Source organism: Mesoplodon bidens (assembly GCF_964165515.1).
Source record: "Mesoplodon bidens genome assembly, chromosome: 16".
Taxonomy (NCBI): Eukaryota; Metazoa; Chordata; class Mammalia; order Artiodactyla; family Ziphiidae; genus Mesoplodon; species Mesoplodon bidens.
Genome location: NC_138173.1, coordinates 34,307,677 through 34,326,014, shown reverse-complemented (window position 1 = coordinate 34,326,014; position 18,338 = coordinate 34,307,677). Strand labels below are relative to the sequence as shown.

The 18,338-nt window shown below is 35.3% G+C and overlaps 1 protein-coding gene across 1 annotated transcript; it reads right to left on the bottom strand.

Annotated features, from left to right (window-relative positions):
* Positions 1–468: 468 nt before the first annotated feature.
* On the bottom strand, positions 469–16,911 carry OTUD6B (OTU deubiquitinase 6B). The gene is made up of 7 exons (XM_081258810.1): positions 16,744–16,911; positions 15,919–16,070; positions 13,576–13,656; positions 8,193–8,505; positions 6,512–6,573; positions 3,579–3,685; positions 469–2,796 (listed from the first exon to the last, which is right to left on the bottom strand). The coding sequence occupies exons 1-7, from the start codon at positions 16,823–16,825 to the stop codon at positions 2,712–2,714; spliced, it is 882 nt and encodes a 293-aa protein (XP_081114936.1). The 5' UTR covers positions 16,826–16,911; the 3' UTR covers positions 469–2,711.
* Positions 16,912–18,338: the final 1,427 nt, after the last annotated feature.

Below are 18,338 nucleotides of genomic sequence, written 5' to 3'. Positions count from 1 at the left end.
TGTATGTAAAAACACACGGACATGAAGAAACATCTCTCTCTCATTTGTTCAGTAAAAGTAAAAACAGTATGAAATTACAAACTAAATTTTCAGAAAAAAACTGTCCTTCAGCTAGTTCATGACAACCTATACCAAGACAATGTATTAACAAATATGTGGCAGAACTAATTTGCACAGATTTCCTTCTTACTGCTTCATATTCTTACACACAAATGTTTATTCATTTTTCTTTTCTTCTTTAACACCCAAGAGTTTTAGATATTTTTCTAATTAATTTGTCTTTCATTATTTTAAAATAATATAAATGTTATAAATATTAGAATCTGTGACTATTATTTTCAATTATATATGAGGACAAAATAAAGGCTGAATAAAATTCCAAAACAAAAGTTTTCTCTACTTCTAAATTCTAAAATTATTAAAGAATAACAATTTGAACAAATGTTGATTTAATTCATTCAACTTTTATTTTTCTTTTAGCAAACATCAGATAATATGAACAAAATTTTATTGCTCACTATAGTTACACACATTCTTTTTTGCTTTATATAAGTTAAAAAAACATATTTAAGTGGATAAAATTCTTGGCTAAAGACATATTCCAGAACTCTAACACATACTTTTCTGAGTTAGGACAAAAGAAAGCTTATCAAACTTCCCTAAGAGACCAGCATCATACAGCAAATTAAATTAGTATATGCTGCTATTAAGTTAACATCTGCCATTTTTTAAAGACTTTAATTTTAGTATTTAGGTTACAGCTAATATAATTTTTATCTCAAGTTTTAAGAAAGAAGAGAAGCTGACCATACAAACCCTGTTCATTACCATATTGGCCATTTAAAAAATAAAAAATAATAAAAATTAAAAAATATATCTACAATCAAGAAAATTCTACTCATCCTGCTAGAAAAAAAATAGCTACCAATAAGTTATTTTAGAATACTTTAAATATAGATGGAATTTATAATAACTAGATTTCTTTGTATCTTGTTTTATTACTTCTTAATGCTTCTCTTTTAAAGTAACAGACTACTTCAAAATAAAGCCAAGCTGCTTAGTATTTTACAATTTCATTCTTTTATAAATTTCAGACCCCCCAAAAAATTCAGATCAAGGATTTCAAAGCAAGCAGCCTTCAGAATATATTTTGTTTGGCAAGCAGAATGGTTTTAATCTTTGGCAGTTGAATACCTTCAGGTAGTACTTATTTGCTCTAGATGACCACAACAGCTCCTGCCAGGTTCCCACACAGTCACCTGCTGGGCATGTGATACTGATACCCTGTTTTTAATATTATAAAACCCAATATTTACTTATAAAAATTAGTTGCATTCATGGAGAAAAAATTCAAATTTTATAAACTTGATGCAAAATCTTACTAGTTATTTTCTTATTTGAGAAAAACAGATCAAACCAGAAAGGTCTCATTTTTATAATACCCCCTTACATAACAAATTATCAGACACATTTGTACATATGGGTACTATCTTCTTAGAATATTGTTACAAGTAACCTAAAATCTGAGCTAGTCAAATCATACAACTGAAAAGTATTGTACTGATTTTATTAGACAGTCTTGGCTCAACAGTGGCTTTCAGCCGCATAAAAAATGCCCAAATACTTGAGACAAATATTCTCAAATATTCGAGGAAAGGTGACATTAATAAGGCTAACAAAATAAGTTAACAAAGGCATTCTCTAATCCTAGAGAATGAAGCAAAGGGAGAGATCTTGTAAGACAAATTGTAAAAGAGGAAGAATTTGAAGTAAATTTGGCCTTGGACCCTTTCATATTGCTACTCCTTCAATTTTCACAAGTTAAAGAATAAGAGAAACTAAAAACTATTTCTTAGTGGAAAAGACTGTAAGGAAAGCAAAGTAGCTGAGTAGTGATGGAGAAAATACAACAAAGATATAAAAATTTATAGTTAAGATAATCAAGAGATGATGGTGCAACCATTCTGAAGTTAAGAAACAGAAAGAAATAAGAAATGAATTGAAAGGCAATAATCTGCTGAGTCTTTTTAAGTTATATACAAATAAAAGACATCTGTACTTCTTCAGAGGTTTAAATCTGATTGGAAACATATTTACCTATGAATTTGTCTCATTTCTTAAAACATAACAACTGATTCCCATCTGGATAAATATTTTTAAATTCTTTATTAAAGCAAGCTTCTTAGCTGCACTTTGATGGGGTTATATAAAAAGCGTCAGAGCATTAATCCCATCAACACCAAAGTTACTGAAATCACGTTCAGTTATAAGCATTCATTAAATTTGCTATCACCATCACCACATTATTGCAATGTCAAAGAGACTGAGTCATTTCACTTCTTCAAGAAAAATTACACTGACACGGTTACTGAAAGCTTTCAGTAATAGGGAGAAAAAAATTTTTTAACTATTTCAACGCAGAACAGAATGTTCAGGATCCTATATTTAATAAAAATATCAGCAAACAGGGTACCATCTTGGTCTATAAATGATGTTCTCCACAAGGGACTTACAAGTGTTTTTAAAACACCACTAAGGGGACACTGGTGAAAGTTTATCTTTGACACATTTTTTAAAACCTGTTAGTAGCTTTGCCATAAAACTGATTTAAGGTAGTTATTTTTTTCAGAAACATTTAGAACAATCCAACACTTGGTATTAATACTCAGATCAGCACGCTGTACTAAAACATAACAGCAACATTTTATAGACTAGCTGCAATTTTCACTAGCTGTGTTCACCAACCGTTTAACTGAATTGTAGTGTTCTCCTAAGCCATATGCATGTCTCATATAACTGAAATAAAAAAAGGAGAAATAAGTAATTTAGATAAAAGTAATTCAATTCATTGTATATAAATGTTTATTATGTATATAAAACCAAGTATTTTGAATTAATCACTTCACAGGGTATCATTCAATAGACTTCATTACTTAAAAGTTCAACACCATTTGAAAAGCATCAGCAGTCAGTAAGATCTGGTTCAATAACTCTGTCTGCTGAGTTTGTCAGGTAAAACACAATCATGGAGTGAAAAAGGAAAAACTGAGGTGCTGAGTGCTCAACAAGCTTAAATTATTACCTAAACCCAAGCCATTAATGACTACCTTAGTAGGCTTAGCTAATGAACACTAAAGCCAATGGCAAACTCTCCATGCTGTTTCAGAGAACTCTCAATTATGTAACATGTTTTTACAATATGAAAAAAAAATCTCTAAGGAATAAACAATCAGGCAACATGAATGTATTTCAGCTTTTATACCTGTTGAAACTTTTAGCATTACTGTCAAACCAGAACAACATGAGAACTAATCCTAAAATTTTGTAACCTTTAGAGATGACTTTATTCTTAACTCATATACAAGATTAAATCACTAGAGGTTTAAACAATTATCTAAATCACATATTTTGTCAATGCCTTCTAATTCTGTAATTGCCTTTTACATAAAATAAGCATAATTAATGTTGCTGAAGATGACTTGTTTTGATTAATCAACATTTATAACCTAAATTTTTTTCGTAATCCTTTTTGTCTTAATCATGAAAAATACTAACAGTAGGAATTTCTAGGTACTTACACAAGTATTAATGGTTTTTTTGGATATTCTTCACCAACTACAAGAGTAGGAGAATCTGCCTGTATTATCTCTATGGGTGTTCGTAAAATGTGAGACAGGGCTCTTAGCTATAAAAGAGAAAATGTAAAACCAAAAAACAAACAAACAAACAAATATATATATATATATATTAGTAAGGGAAATAAAGAGGTAAATCTTATTCAAATCATAAACTACTGAATTTATGCATGAATAACTGTTCCCAGTCAAAGCAGGGATCTACTCTTGCTCCTTAATGTACACCAAGAGCCCGGCACATAGTGGGCACTTAATACATATTTATTAAAAATCAAATAAATATAATGTTTACTAAACCAAATGCATAAGTTTCAAGCCCTGGATGTACAACAGCTTTTTGGAAATATCTATGCCATAGTTAATGAAGCAAGGGGATGAGTAAATTGAGTTCATTATACTAGTCTCTCTACTTTTGAATATGTCTTGAAAATTTCCATAATAAAGGATTTTTAAAAATACTGTTACTCAGGCACCAGATCAAATCAATTACAATTGAGAGGGGCTGGGGGAAGGACAGAGGAAGCAGGAAAGAATAGGAGGTTTATTTTTTTTAAAAGCTTTTCAGATGAGTCTACTGTACTAATGTTGAGAACAACTGCTCTATAGTTTTCAAGGCATGAGTAGAATGAGTTAGGTTATGAACTGTACTATCCTTTCATGAATTTCCAACTGATTAACATACAATTTTAAGTTCATGCCACATGATATAAAATTAGAGCTTAAAGTTGGGTGAATAATAGTTAATAATGAATATTGGTAGTAACATTTTTTTAGACTTACTTTGACCAAGCACTCTAAGTGCTTTATGTGTATTAATGCATTCAATCCTCACAATAACCTTACGGAACAGGTACTACTGTTATACGTTTTAAAGACTATAATTACAGGTAGAGAAAGGTTAAGAGAAATCAAGCACAAGGAAACAAAATGACTTGCAACTGAACTGAGAAGTCTGACTCTAGAGCTCAAGTTCATACACAAATTAATCATTTAACAGTTTTCAGTCATAATGCCCTGATCTGTTTATTTGCCCCACTATAACAGAACATGGACCTTTAGGAAATTTTAAACGAAGGTAAGAAATTAATTCAAGAATATGGAAAAGGTTCTGTGCGACACAGTAGCAAATTTAATCCTATGTTCCATCTCGTAAAATATTCCTTTGAGGCACCTTTTTCTTATACCTAAAATAACATTTTTTAAAAGCTAGCATGGAATGGAGGGTGTAAAACAAGCTCTGGAAATCTTAATATCCCATCTAAGTCTGCAGAAATCATACAAAGAATTTCTCTTTAATAATTTAAATTTACCCCATTGTGAAAACAGCAACTCTTATTTCAAATGAATTCACAAACAATTTATGAGAAAATATCCTTCAAAAGATGTTTTAAAAGGTTTTTCTCAATTTAAAAAGAGTCACTTAGGTCTCTAGAACTCAAATTAATTTGAGATTCTTATTAAAAAGTTCAAGCATCTTTAATTACTCCTAATGTAGTCACAAAGCTAACCTTCCCCAGTTTCAGAGACCCAGGAGAGGCATACAAAACAAGTGGACACAGTTCCCTCTGGTGGCTCAGAAGAGGTACAAATATAGTACTGCTAAGAAAAAGACTTCGAAGAAGCAATTATGTCATATCTCCAAACAACATAGTTCTTGAAGTGAAAGTCAGAGCCACAAACTATTTAAGATGACTAATCATAATTACACAATATTAATTATACTGCTAGATTCATCTATCTGGCACTTTAGCTTACAAACTTCTATGCATATACTCTTTGCCTTATTTCATATCCACAAATGGCCTACCATATACACATAGGGGTTTTATTATCCCCATTCAGTAAGGAAAATGGAGCTCGGGAGGTTGGCTGACTCCCCCAAAGTCACAAAACTGAGAAGTACAAGGAAAAACCACGACCTAGGGCTTCCCTGGTGGCGCAGTTGAGAGTCTGCCTGCCGATGCAGGGGACACGGGTTCATGCCCCGGTCCAGGAAGATCCCACATGCCGGGCAGCGGATAGGCCTGTGAGCCATGGCCGCTGAGCCTGCGTATCCAGAGCCTGTGCTCCGCAACGGGAGAGGCCGCAACAGTGGGAGGCCCGCGTACCGCAAAAATAAAAACAAAAAACAAACCACGACCTAGCGCCAAGTCTTTCCCTCTTACTCCCTGATTTCTAATACCCCAGGCTATCTTATCACCACTTGGACCACTTAGGTGCTTTATTTTGCTTTAATGAGACAAAGTTAACAGTAAGATAAATAATTAGAGCTTAAAAAAATCGTGATTAACTCCCTACAAGTGACTAAATATATTGTTTTCTTACAAGTGAATTTTAATGCATCAAATACTGCTTTCAAGTCAGTAAGTATCAACTAGGAACTCAAGACACAATTGTAATTGATGTATTGTGGGAGGATTTGATGTGTATTCTCACATTAAAATATTGTTTTCTATTTCTGATGTAAGAGATGTTACTTTTCCAATAGTGATTTTCATCAGTTGAGCCACTTGGGTAAATTTTACTGTACTTGAGTAAAATCTTCACTTTCATATGTCCATAAATTCAAATACACGGCCAGTAGCAATATCACAAATGGAAATAGGCAGATGCAACACTAGCCTCACCAACACAATGATCAAACACTGGGCTATTTAAAATGAAATAGTGCTTCAGTTCCCAAAGGTACATACTTAACTTAAAGGCCTAAGAATATTAACTCCCTTTTTCAATGCTTCATCAGTAGAGAAACAGCAAATATATAAAGAAAAGGAATCTTGAAAGGGAAATTTGGATCATCTGAAAAATATGTCTGAAAACTACAGAAGGGATTTTTAAAAATAATTTAACAATGCCACTATGAATAACAAACTTACCTCAAGCTGACCTCCCCATGCAGCGGTGTTTATGATATCATCACAGTACTTTCCAAACTCTTCTGCAGAAAATAGATCAGAATATAGTACTTAATAATTTTTAGAACTCATGTTAGATCCCTTTTATACCTCCCACAATTTCTGATGAAACTGCCCAAGTTATGAACTTCCTCCTTCTCTACCTATATTCTTTAGAATTTAATCCATTTCCCAATCCAAACTTAATTCACTCAAACTTTCCATCGAAGAGCAAAGCAATAAATCTCTGCTTCTCTCCCTCAGCCTAAGGCCCAGCGACCTCAACTACATTACAATCCTACCTCTCTCTTGACCCAAGCAATGACCCCAAAATTGCCACCATATTCACATTTTAAAGTCCAAATCTGCATCTGAAAGAATATGCTGAAAGACTAAAAATGCATCCTTTATAATATCAGGTTCACTATAAGACACTGTAAGAAATGTGAGAAGAGAATCAGAGTAAAAGTAAAATGAGTTGAAACTCCTTTCCCAGTGATAGCATCAAATAGTGCCTTCACATGTTTTGGAAACGTTTACTTTATTTGTTATCACTATCAGTTCTAGCCAAAGAAAGGTCTTCCTACATCAGTCCTGAGAGGACATAAAAGACCTAATTGCAGAGTTTAATGGCATATTTTGAGCATACACACTTTTATACAGAAAGTTAACATGGGAAACTAACACCTCTAACTTCCTGTTTAGAGGAAGGGGAAAGAATTATGGGCATCTAGGAGAAAATATGTCCTGTGTATCTGTCTCAGTCACTGTCTCAGATCCAGTGCTCAGAATAGTGCCTAGAGTAGTTCTTGCCACACTGTGGCCTTCAATAAATATTGTCTAAAGGAATGAAGGTAATTAAGTCTTTTGACTTTTTCTCTGATTCACCATGCTGAGTTGCCACCTCCTCTCCACTGCCCTACAACTAGCAGTTGGGGACTCCATTAAACAAGTCAACCTTAACCATCCCCTCCCTCTTCAATACATCGTGGCCATATGACTTGCTCCCAGTAGATACTGACACACCTGCTGACTTATCTCAAGGACTAATTTTCTCCCTTACTCCCCTTTCTCTTTAAGAAACTTTTTCAGATTTTCACTTGCTCTCTCCTTTATTTGCTAGTTGTACATTTTTTTTACCTTCCCAACTATCAAAGGTATTATAGAGAATAATAAGGCAGGTTATTAACTCATCTGTTTTTGGTTTTGCAAAGTCAAATTTTGCCTGAATATTATAGCTTATTGAGAATAAAATTAAATCTCCCAAACTACAGGATAAAAGGAGGAATTAGTTTTCCTAATCATTCTATACTGGTGGTCTTCAGGCCCTATACTTCCAGAGACTAGTCAAAGCTTAACTTTGTGAAATAGAACTTATTAACACACTTTTTAAAATATTAATAATGAATCCTATTCCTATCTTATATAAACGATTAATATATAAAAGATTAATTAACTACAAAATAGTTAAGTACTTAAAAGATCTTAATAAACCAAAATGTGCTAGTATCTATTAAAGTTATAGAAAATAATTTTGCCCAGATGTTGAGATTCTTTTCCCCCATAAGGACCATTCAGGTTATTTTTATTATCAGTTCCAGGAGGCACTTTATTTAACAACCACCACAACCACAACAAGACATAGTAAAGAAAAATAAATTACCTGAAGTATACATATCTCCTGTATTAGGATTTGTTAAAAATGGCAGAAAGTCTTCCACGTGGCTTTGCATATAGTCAGCAGTCTGACTTCTTAAGGCAGCCACAGTCAGACTGTAGTCCTGTTCTTTCAGTTGATCTTCAATGGCTCTATACATACAGTGGCCATCAGATGGAATCTGTTTAATTTCCAACTGTCTAGCTGCCAATATTTGAGCAAGTTTTTCACTTTCTACATGTCTAGCTCCAGTTAAGTTTTCAATTTCAGCTTCAGCTATCCTTTCTTCCCGCTCCTTTTCCAGTGCAGCTTTTTTGTCCTATGAAGAGGACAGTGTAGGAAAGTTAATTCCTAATAATTAGGACTAATTTACATTTATTATGGGGATGAAATGTAAGATTCTTAAAAACATTTTTCTCCCTTCTCCCACAAGCATTATCATATTGATGATCTCATCACTTGTAGAATTTTCTATATTGTGAACTCCTTTAAAGGCAAATATTATTTCTCATCTGTGTGTACAGCACCTATCTCTGTACTAGGACAAAAGAAAGCCCCCAAATTTTTATTTGAAGTCCATTTAAAAACTACATGCCGGGCTTCCCTGGTGGCGCAGTGGTTGAGAATCTGCCTGCTAATGCAGGGGACACGGGTTCGAGCCCTGGTCTGGGAGGATCCCACATGCCGTGGAGCAACTAGGCCCGTGAGCCACAACTACTGAGCCTGCGCGTCTGGAGCCTGTGCTCCGCAACAAGAGAGGCCGCGATAGTGAGAGGCCCGAGCACCGCGATGAAGAGTGGCCCCTTCTTGCCACAACTAGAGATAGCCCTTGCACAGAAATGAAGACCCAACACAGCATAAATAAATAAATAAATAAATAAATAAATAAATAAACAAACAAACAAACTCCTACCCCCAACATCTTCTTTAAAAAACAAACAAACAAATAAAAAACTATATGCCAAGTATCTAAAAACTTTACTTACCGATTTCAAAGTACTATCTTAGGACTGAGTTGTCCTAGGCCTTAAAGCAACATCATTGTCATACTTAAGTCCAAGCTAATCCAAACTTTTTAACTTATCACTCCACCAGTGAGGTCTTAATGTGCTAAATCACCAGCTCACCAGCGAGGCATTAAATGGCTAAGGTCTTTAGAAGGGTATAGGAGCTCTATATATCCAGCTTTAAAAAAAAAAAAAAATGTGTACATACAAACACACACACATTTAACTAAAGTAACAGATAAAAATATTCTTCGCTATAAGAAGTTAAAATATTACAGATAATCTAAAGTTCCCCTGCCAATCCCAGTGCCTGCTCTAGAGGTCTGATGTGTATCCTTCTAGATTTTTTTCTATGTATTTTAATAAATACAGATGTACTCATAGAAAATGTACAGAAAACAGTATTTTAACAAAAGTCCTATTATACATTACACTCTGCAGCTTGCTTTCCTTATTCAAATGTTATAATGTGATGGAGAGAGGGTAATGAGAGATTTGTGACATGAAGGGTGGATAAGAAGTAGAGTGGGAAGGTTGGAAAAAAGAGAAAAAACTCCTGACACTTGGAATAGCAAGGAAAAAGACAGAAAGCACTATATGTTTCACAGCTGAACACGGTTCATATAGCTAGAGTACCAGAGAAAAGTGTCAAGAGATGAGGTTGGGGGGCAAAAAAGATGGTATACAGTTAATATATATTAAGTCTATGCCTACATAGTTTAAAAAACAACACTAGAAGGAGATACACAAAATATTTACAGTGCTTTTCTCTGGATGGTAGGATTACAAAATAAGTTTTATTTTGCTTTGTGTGTGTGCCTGCATGTGTGTGTGTGAACATCTTTCTAACTCTCTATGGTATGTTTTACTTGTATACTGGGAGCAAGTGCTTTTCAATTTAAGAGAATAAAAATAGTTAAACTACATTCTATCAATATAAATCTTGATACTGGTAGCAAACTACAGTGAAGGATTTAGATAAACCAAGAAAAAGAAGGAAAAGGTAAAGATTTTTATTTCCCCAGCTCTAACCTTTCCTTAGGACAGAAGATGTGAATGGAAAGGCAAATTTCAATTTCACTTAATGCCACCTGCTTCTACTACATGCCTGTTATGTGCCGTGCCAGATAAACCTAAAGTGATTTCTAAGTTACCTGAATCAAAAGCAGTATTATCTTCTTAATAAAACATAAACCTATTTGCTTTTTCTTCCCAACTCCAACCATGCCAGAAATACCATGAAACAATTTATTTCACTGCATACCTACAACTGTGGATCACAGTGGCATAAAATCTTAAAACACAAGATGGCACTGTTACTTTTTTAAAGACTATAAAAAACATTTTCAGAGGGGAGAGGAAGGATAAGCACCTTGAATATCATCTAATCCAAAACCCCTCATTTTCCTCTTCTGAGGAAACAGCACGCAGAAAGATTTCCAAAGGCCATACAGCTGGTTAGAAGCAGAGTAGGGACCAAGGACAACACAGAGAGCTCCTTCTATCCAGGCACCTAAATCAGAATAAAAGTTGGAGTAGATGGGAGCTGGAGATAATGACGTCAGGTACTAGTTACTGGAAGAGTGGAACTTTATACTATCTGTAAAACCTTAATTTAAACCTCTAAAATACTAATCCAGTCATTTCATTTTTTCCCTCATGCTCTGCTTCAATATTACAAAGCAACTGTATTTCCTTTTCAGGGCACTAGGTGAGAAACACATTGGATTGTTTTCCCAACCATGCAGAGTTTTCCAGTGGCATGAGGCACCTTCCTTTCTACAACCCTAGTCCTGGAGGTAGAATGACACCAATAAATTCTAATGAAAATATATGTACGATGAAAATAGCACATAAATCATAAATACATTGTCAGTAAAACTAGAGTCATGTAGTAATAGTATAGTAATACAGCAAAAACAACTCTGAAGAGAAATCTTAAGAGCTGGGTACTAGTGCAGGGGTTGTATTAAACTTTCAGCATGCCACTGAGACAACCTGGGCCTCAGCTTTCTCATTTATAAAATAAAGAAATTGAACTAGATCTCATTCCAGCTCTCAAATTTCATATTTTTGGAACCCAGTTCTTCTAAGTTCTACTTGGGGTTCTTTCCACCATACCAATAAGTTTTCACTGAAGTTCTTTGAAGTAAATAAAATACTCCACATGCTTTTCTAGATTGAAAATACGGGATTTGCTCTACAATATTCCAATAATAAATCTTCATGAAGTTTTGTCATGTTTTTCTACCAGAGTTGTATCTCTCCCAAAGATGACATCATTAGTTAACTGACTTTTTATTCCTTGGTGCCTCTGGGGGAAAAAAAAAGTGGTTCGGCATAAGTCTAATACCCAATTATCTACCCTGTCTTCAGGTTCCATTTTCTTAAATACTATAAACTTTCAGTGTTTTCTGTCCCAAAATCCTATTAATATAACAAAGCAATAAGAAACTTTGGGCATTACTTATAGGGTGTTTTCTCTGCCAAGTGTTGACTCAGCAGAGAAGTGTTGCCAAGCAGCTGACTATAAAAGATACTACATTTTTTGAGAGTATAGCTGGAAAAGGTATGCATTTCAGCTATGCAATATTTTAGGAGAAAAGTAACAAAATGTTTGAGAACGGTAAGGGAATTAGTTTGTTTTGTTGCCTAAGGGACCAGCTAGGGGGAACAAGTGTTGATAAGGACAGGAAAGAGTTGTGTCATGTTTGCCAGAATTAAATAGTTGCTACTCTAAAATATAGCAACTACTAGGTAGAGGCAACTGCAACAAATATTTTGTTATGTTTCTGCCAAGCAAAACTTCTGCCTTTCACTTTTGATATATAGAAAATAGATGACAATAATAAGGCTATAACAGAATACATATCATAAGTATAGAGTTAGTGAACTAAATAACCTCCAAAATACCATGAAACCTAAATTTCATCAGTCTATGAAATTCACAATTATAATAATTACTCAAGAACAAAATTTTACAATAGTATGAGAAATGTTTGACAATTTGCAACTTAAGCAACTTTCAAGCAAACAAACAAAAAAACTTGTCTTAGGTTGAATTCCTTAAGAGGTGTACTATGCAGTATTTAACACAGTGAACAATACTATCATTTGTTGACCCAAATGATAGTAAAAATGTTGTTTTAGGGTTTTGGAAACAGTAAATTATTTAATATTCACAATAACTCTATGAAGTAGGTATTATTTTCCCCCATTCTATACATGTGAAACTGAGGCTTAAAAAGGTTAAGAATCTTACCCAAAGCCACGACAATGGGATTAAAGCCTCCCTCTGACTGACACCAAATTCCATGCTCTATTAAATTATGTACTACTAAATTATAAGATGCAAAGCTACTTTAAACATTTAAATCCTAGAAAACATCAAGTGTTAATAAAACAATATTTGGGAAAGAAAGGTTGGATTTAAACCCCTTGTTCTTTTTCAAAAAGCCCTTACCGTAATATCTAATCTCACGCCCATAATTTTGATACCATAAACTTATTACGTCCAATAAATCAGTTTCCTTACAGCTCTTTGATCATGCAAAATTTCACTCCCATATTTGTTTTTGTGCATGCTGTTTCACTGACTTTAAATATCCTAACTAAATAACTATATTTCCTTAAATACCAACTATGTAACACAGGACAATGAGTTTTTCCTTCTCTGAATTTTCATCACAACTAACCAACACATATATAACTACATAATTCTGATATTTTTATATCTTGCTTAACTTCTAGATTCAAATTCATATTTTACCACTTAATACCATAGTTCTTAACCAAAGCTATATATCAGTATCACCTGGGCTTACACTCTTCAAATTCTGAATTATTAAGTCTGGAATAATATATTTGTAAAAAATATCCTTTGCAGGCTTCCCTGGTGGCGCAGTGGTTGAGAGTCTGCCTGCCGATGCAGGGGACACGGGTTCGTGCCCCGGTCTGGGAAGATCCCACATGCCGCGGAGCTGATAGGCCCGTGAGCCATGGCCGCTGAGCCTGCGCGTCCAGAGCCTGTGCTCCGCAACGGGAGAGGCCCCAACAGTGAGAGGCCTGTGTACCGCAAAAAAAAAAAAAAAATCCTTTGCACACCCCCTTTCCTAGCCCCACCTTCCTATAAGAACTACAAATTGGACATGTTATTTTATACTGCTTCAGGGCTATTTTCTTCTCTATAAAGTGGGGATAAGAAATCCTACTTCACAGGATTACTGTCGGGACTAAATGAGATTTCATATAATCTAAAGCCGAATAAATGTTACTTCAGGTCCTCTGGCAAGGAACTCCTTATTTTTTCTATTCACTTCCAATAAAACACCTAAGATAGTATTACACACACAGCACTAACAAATACTAGGTGACTTTCATACCCGTCTCTTTTGTGCTTTTGATATCCGAAATGGCTGATTCTCAAGAACCAAGTTTGAAATATTGACAGCAACAGAATCTATCTGAGGGAAACAAAAAACATTAACAAGTTAATGACCTTTAAGTTATTATTCAAAGTATTAGATTATTAAATTATTATCAAAAGTCACAAATATGTGTCATCCCACAATTCAAATTTGAATAACAGCAATAGATACAGCACAATACTAAATGAGACATGGTTCTGTCTACTTTCTCTGTATTTAAGGGAGAACTGTCAGATTCCCAGGAACTTTCCTTATAGCTCTTCAAAGACAAAGCTCATTCCTGCATGGTTTCCTTCCTTCTTAGAATGCCTACTCCATTCATCTAAATACTTCCTATAAGGGCCACAACTCATTCAGCATTCCACCCTTCCCTTCTCTAAATGTTATACGTATAGTATATGTAAGGTTCTGTCATTACTACTTTCATAACCTCAAATGTGGTGGCAAAGGCCTTTCTCTATCTTAATTAGCCAGAACCGGATGAGCACTGCTTCTTGACCCTGGTAGGAAGTTGAGATTTTTCTATCCCTTCCCATCTACAAACTGAAAAACTTTTAGGTAGAAAATTTAATCTATAATTATTGTTAAGATATTACAACTAATCTTAATCACCAAATGGCTGTTATGTGTTTGCTAAAGAATAAAATGCTAGACTTACAACTATCAGGATTAGTAGCTAATATTTTATTACCACAAGTATAAGTTAAGCTAGTTTTTAGTATGACACATACATGAAACATATCAAGGCCTCTAATACCAGAGTCAGCAGTCCCTAAGGCTATGGACCAAATGATCAAAATATCAAAATCAGATTAAGACTTCAAAGAGCAGTTATCAACTTTAGTGAAATTAGGATTCTTATATTTTTCACAGGAATGTGCTAATTTTACAAACTGCCATACTGACAATAGGCAAGATACAAAAAAGCATCTGGAAAAAAAAGGAGAAAGCAGTAACAAAAGAATTCAGGTGACATTCAGAAAGAAAACAGGCTTCAGTTTAAGAAAAAAAGATAAAGTAAAATGAGAGTTTGTATTTTAACAGTTGGACAATATGTAGCTTAACAATTAAACATTTTTGTCCTTGGAAACCTAGGAAAGAAATCTCAAAATTGAAAGGCCTGAGAGAGCAAACAAAACTATCTCACTAATAGAAAAGATAGGGAGACAATTAGGAATACCATGATTGTAACAACACAAACACCTAGAGCATCATGCCTTGTTACTTGGAAATAAAAGGCAGGGAAAGCCAGGCTCTTGAAAAAAAAGTTAAAGAAAATAAAACTATGTTTAATACAATAACTGTAAATCAGTACAGACAAGCTGTTTTCCCTGTCAACAGCAGACCAAAAATGAACCAAATAAAATAAAATTTATTTATGGTAGATAAAATTTTGCATAGACATAAGAACTTTCTAACTATCAATAATGAGAATGAGGTTATGGAGTCTATGATCTTTGGTATCTAAAACCCATGTAATAAGCTACCACTCTAGATAAAATTATAACAGAATTCAGTATTCACATTCTGGAGTAAGACAGCTGTCATTTTGAATTCAGGCTGTGGTACTCAATGGCTGTTATAAATTTAGAACAAAGTTTTAAATCTCTCTGAGTCTGTTTCCCATTTGAAAGATGGGATTATCTACACTTACTTCATAGTGTGTTATTATGAGAATTATGAGAAAATTAATATATTAAACAAAGTGTGTGGCATACAACACATTGTGTATGGCTACAATGATGAAATAAATATTAGCTAAAATGATGACAGTTAACATGCTAAAATTTACCCAAGAAACATCAGTAAATTTCCATTTATTACAACTTGTTCATAAAGCACTTTTAACTTAAAAAATGATTTCACATTTGTTAGCCCATTTCTTTAAAAAAAATCTTGTGCTTAAACAGCAGTAGTATTTGTATCATATGATATGTGAAGAACTTATGCTCAAGAAGATTAAGTAAATTTGCCCAGGTTACAATCCTAGTTAATGGCAATTCTGAGACTAGGAGACTGGTCTTCCAACTTTCATTTGGTAAAGCTTCCTTTAGTCCATTTTATCAATCTGTTCATCTCTGGGGCAAAAGTTAAGATAGTGGACTTTTCTTTGCTGGCCTTCCTTAAAAAACACACTACCATGTAAACCTGGTTGGAAAAATATCAATGAAAAGTGATGGCATGAGCGTGACTAAGTGACTTCTTTCCCTCTGATTTTATGATTTTATATACTAAACAGTGTAGTAGAAGTGGCAGTTGCTTTCAAAGGTAGACAAAAAGAAACATTACTTCACCTACTTTACTCTCCTTAGAAGTCAGCTTCAATTGTTCCAGCTCCTCTTTATGTTTCTGTTCCATTTCTGCTTCTAACTTAGCTACATCTTCAATAAGTTGCTTCCTCCTCTTTTTGTCATTCTTGGGGACAGCATTCTTCATACCCTGAATTTTGGCTGAAAAGCCACCAAAACCATTAAGTCATAAACCCAGGGATTAAGTAAAAATATGAAATAGTAACAATAAGGGGATGGTAAACGGAGAAGAGTATAGAAAAAGTAATTATGAAAGCAAGAGTAATTACACAACAGATAGTTACAGAGAAGGGTCCAGATGAAGCTAAGACACCCCCTCAAAAAAAAAAAAAAGAAAAGAAAAAATTTATTAACATAACCGTGAGTTTGTTTGGTGTGGGAGGAGGAAAAACTTAAAAAGAAAAAAGTAAAATTTTAAATCTTTCAAGTACCCCTTCCGAGTCCTCAAAATTTAGGTGAGATATTTCAAAACGCACCGAGTAGGGCAAGTGTCGGCAAGTAGGGTAGGAACAGGAAGGGGAGACAGGAAAGGGGGTCTGGGTCCAAGACGGTGGCTTCCCGGTGTTTTCAGAAACCCACCCACACCCGGGCGGCGGCGCGGGGTAGGGGGAACGCGGCGGACCGGAGAAGAGGAAGATTCTGAAGGTCTGGGGGATTAAGGGACCTTGGAAAGGCGGGAGGGAAGAGACCACTGGCTACTTTGGAGAAGCTTAGGAGGATCCAGATCAGATACCCCTCAAGATTTCCCAGAAGCGACCCGCCACGCACCCTTCCCTGGGTCCTGGCGACTTCTAGGTTCCCATTCCCCCGTCACCTTGCAACTCCTTCTTCTCTTTGCGATGCCTTCTCACCAGCTGCTCCTCCTCATCAAGCTCCTCAGTCAAGACTGCCTCCATGACAACCAGGTAACCCAGCACAGCTGCTGAAAGGAACCAGCACAACCGGCTAGGAGCACCTTCCACCCTTCAACCCTCACCCCGTGCGCCATTGGCCGCAGCTAGGGTCCAGCCCCGCCTTCAAGGCAGTACCGGATCTAAGCTGAGTCATCGGAGAGAGGAGGAAGAAGAACCGGATGCTGCGCGTGCGCACTCCCGTGACCCGCCCTGATGCGGCAGGGCGGGGCGGGGCGGGGCGGGGCGGGGCGGGGGTGGAGCGCGGTGGCGTGCTGGGGTTTGGCTTAGTAGGCTGAAGTTTGCAGCATTGCAATTGATCCGCGCTGCAGCCCCTTCAGCAATAAAGCTACACCAGTCTATTGGCCCTGACGTGAGGCGGGCAGAGATGACGTAGGGGAACTGTTTTGGACGTTTGTTTTGTTTTGTTCGGTACTTTGGAGCATCTACTTTAACGGGACCACTTTTGGTCCCATTGCTAAGAAGTACTATTCAAAAGTAAGAAGGAAAAATAAAAAAAAATTCAATAAAACCGTGAATAATTATCAGTGAGAATATTTGTCCTGATTCAATCAAACATTAGGGAATTAAGTTCTGTTTATTATTTTCAAGGTCGTAATACCGCAGTTCGGAAGAAAGACAACTAAGTAATTGAGAAAATGCCGCCTCTTGAATATAGCGGTGGAAATAGATGAGGTAGTAAGGATTGAGTATCGTATCACACAGGAGCCTAAAGACCTATGCTCAATGATAAAGAAGCTATTGCCAGAGAGGTTGAAAAGTATCAGGAAACTGACAGAGATAACAGAAATGTGCAAGCCTCATAGGGCACAAAATGGAATTACTGAAGTTAACGCAAAACAAGAGAAATTTTCATGCAGCAAAAAAGGGAAAAGAAATCAAGTAAAGAGAAGAGAGACCTAGAGCACCTGCCCAGGAGATAAAATCTACGGTAGAATAGGAATACCTGAAACAGAGGACAAAGCAAATGAAGCTGAAACTATAAGGAGCTAACTTCAGAAAAATGTCCAGAATTGAAGAAGGAGCTAGATCTGCAAATTGAAAAAGTTCACAGGGTACCATTAAAATTTAATGAAAAGAAAGCAACACCCAGACATATCCTGGTAATATTTTTTAATTGGAAGGATAAATAAAAAATTCTACAAGTATCCCAGACAGAGAAGGCAAGTTACTTATAAAGGCACAAAGTTAGGCTGACCTCAGATTTTTCTCTTGCAACTGTAAATGCCAGAAAATAGTAGAACAATATCTACAGTTTTAAGGGAAAATAATTTTAAACCAATTATATACCCTGCCAAATTATTTCTGTACCAAGGCAACTGGAAGTCATTCACAGATACACAGGGGTTGAGAAAGTATATCTTTCAAGTGCCATCCTTGAAAAATTTGCTGAATAATGTACTGCAGCCAACAAAGAACATGAATTAAAATAACTTAAAAGGAGGCAATTGTATGAAAAAATTAGTGGTAAGCATTAGTTAAACAGCATTAAGGTTAC

Coding starts and splice junctions, on each gene's coding strand:
- OTUD6B (XM_081258810.1), bottom strand. CDS start 16,825: ATGGAGGCAGTCTTGACTGAGGAGCTTGATGAGGAGGAGCAGCTGGTG. Junction 3,686..6,511: donor CATGGGGAGGTCAGCTTGAG/GTAAGTTTGTTA, acceptor TCTCTTTTATAG/CTAAGAGCCCTGTCTCACAT. Junction 2,797..3,578: donor AAAAAACCATTAATACTTGT/GTAAGTACCTAG, acceptor TTTTTATTTCAG/TTATATGAGACATGCATATG.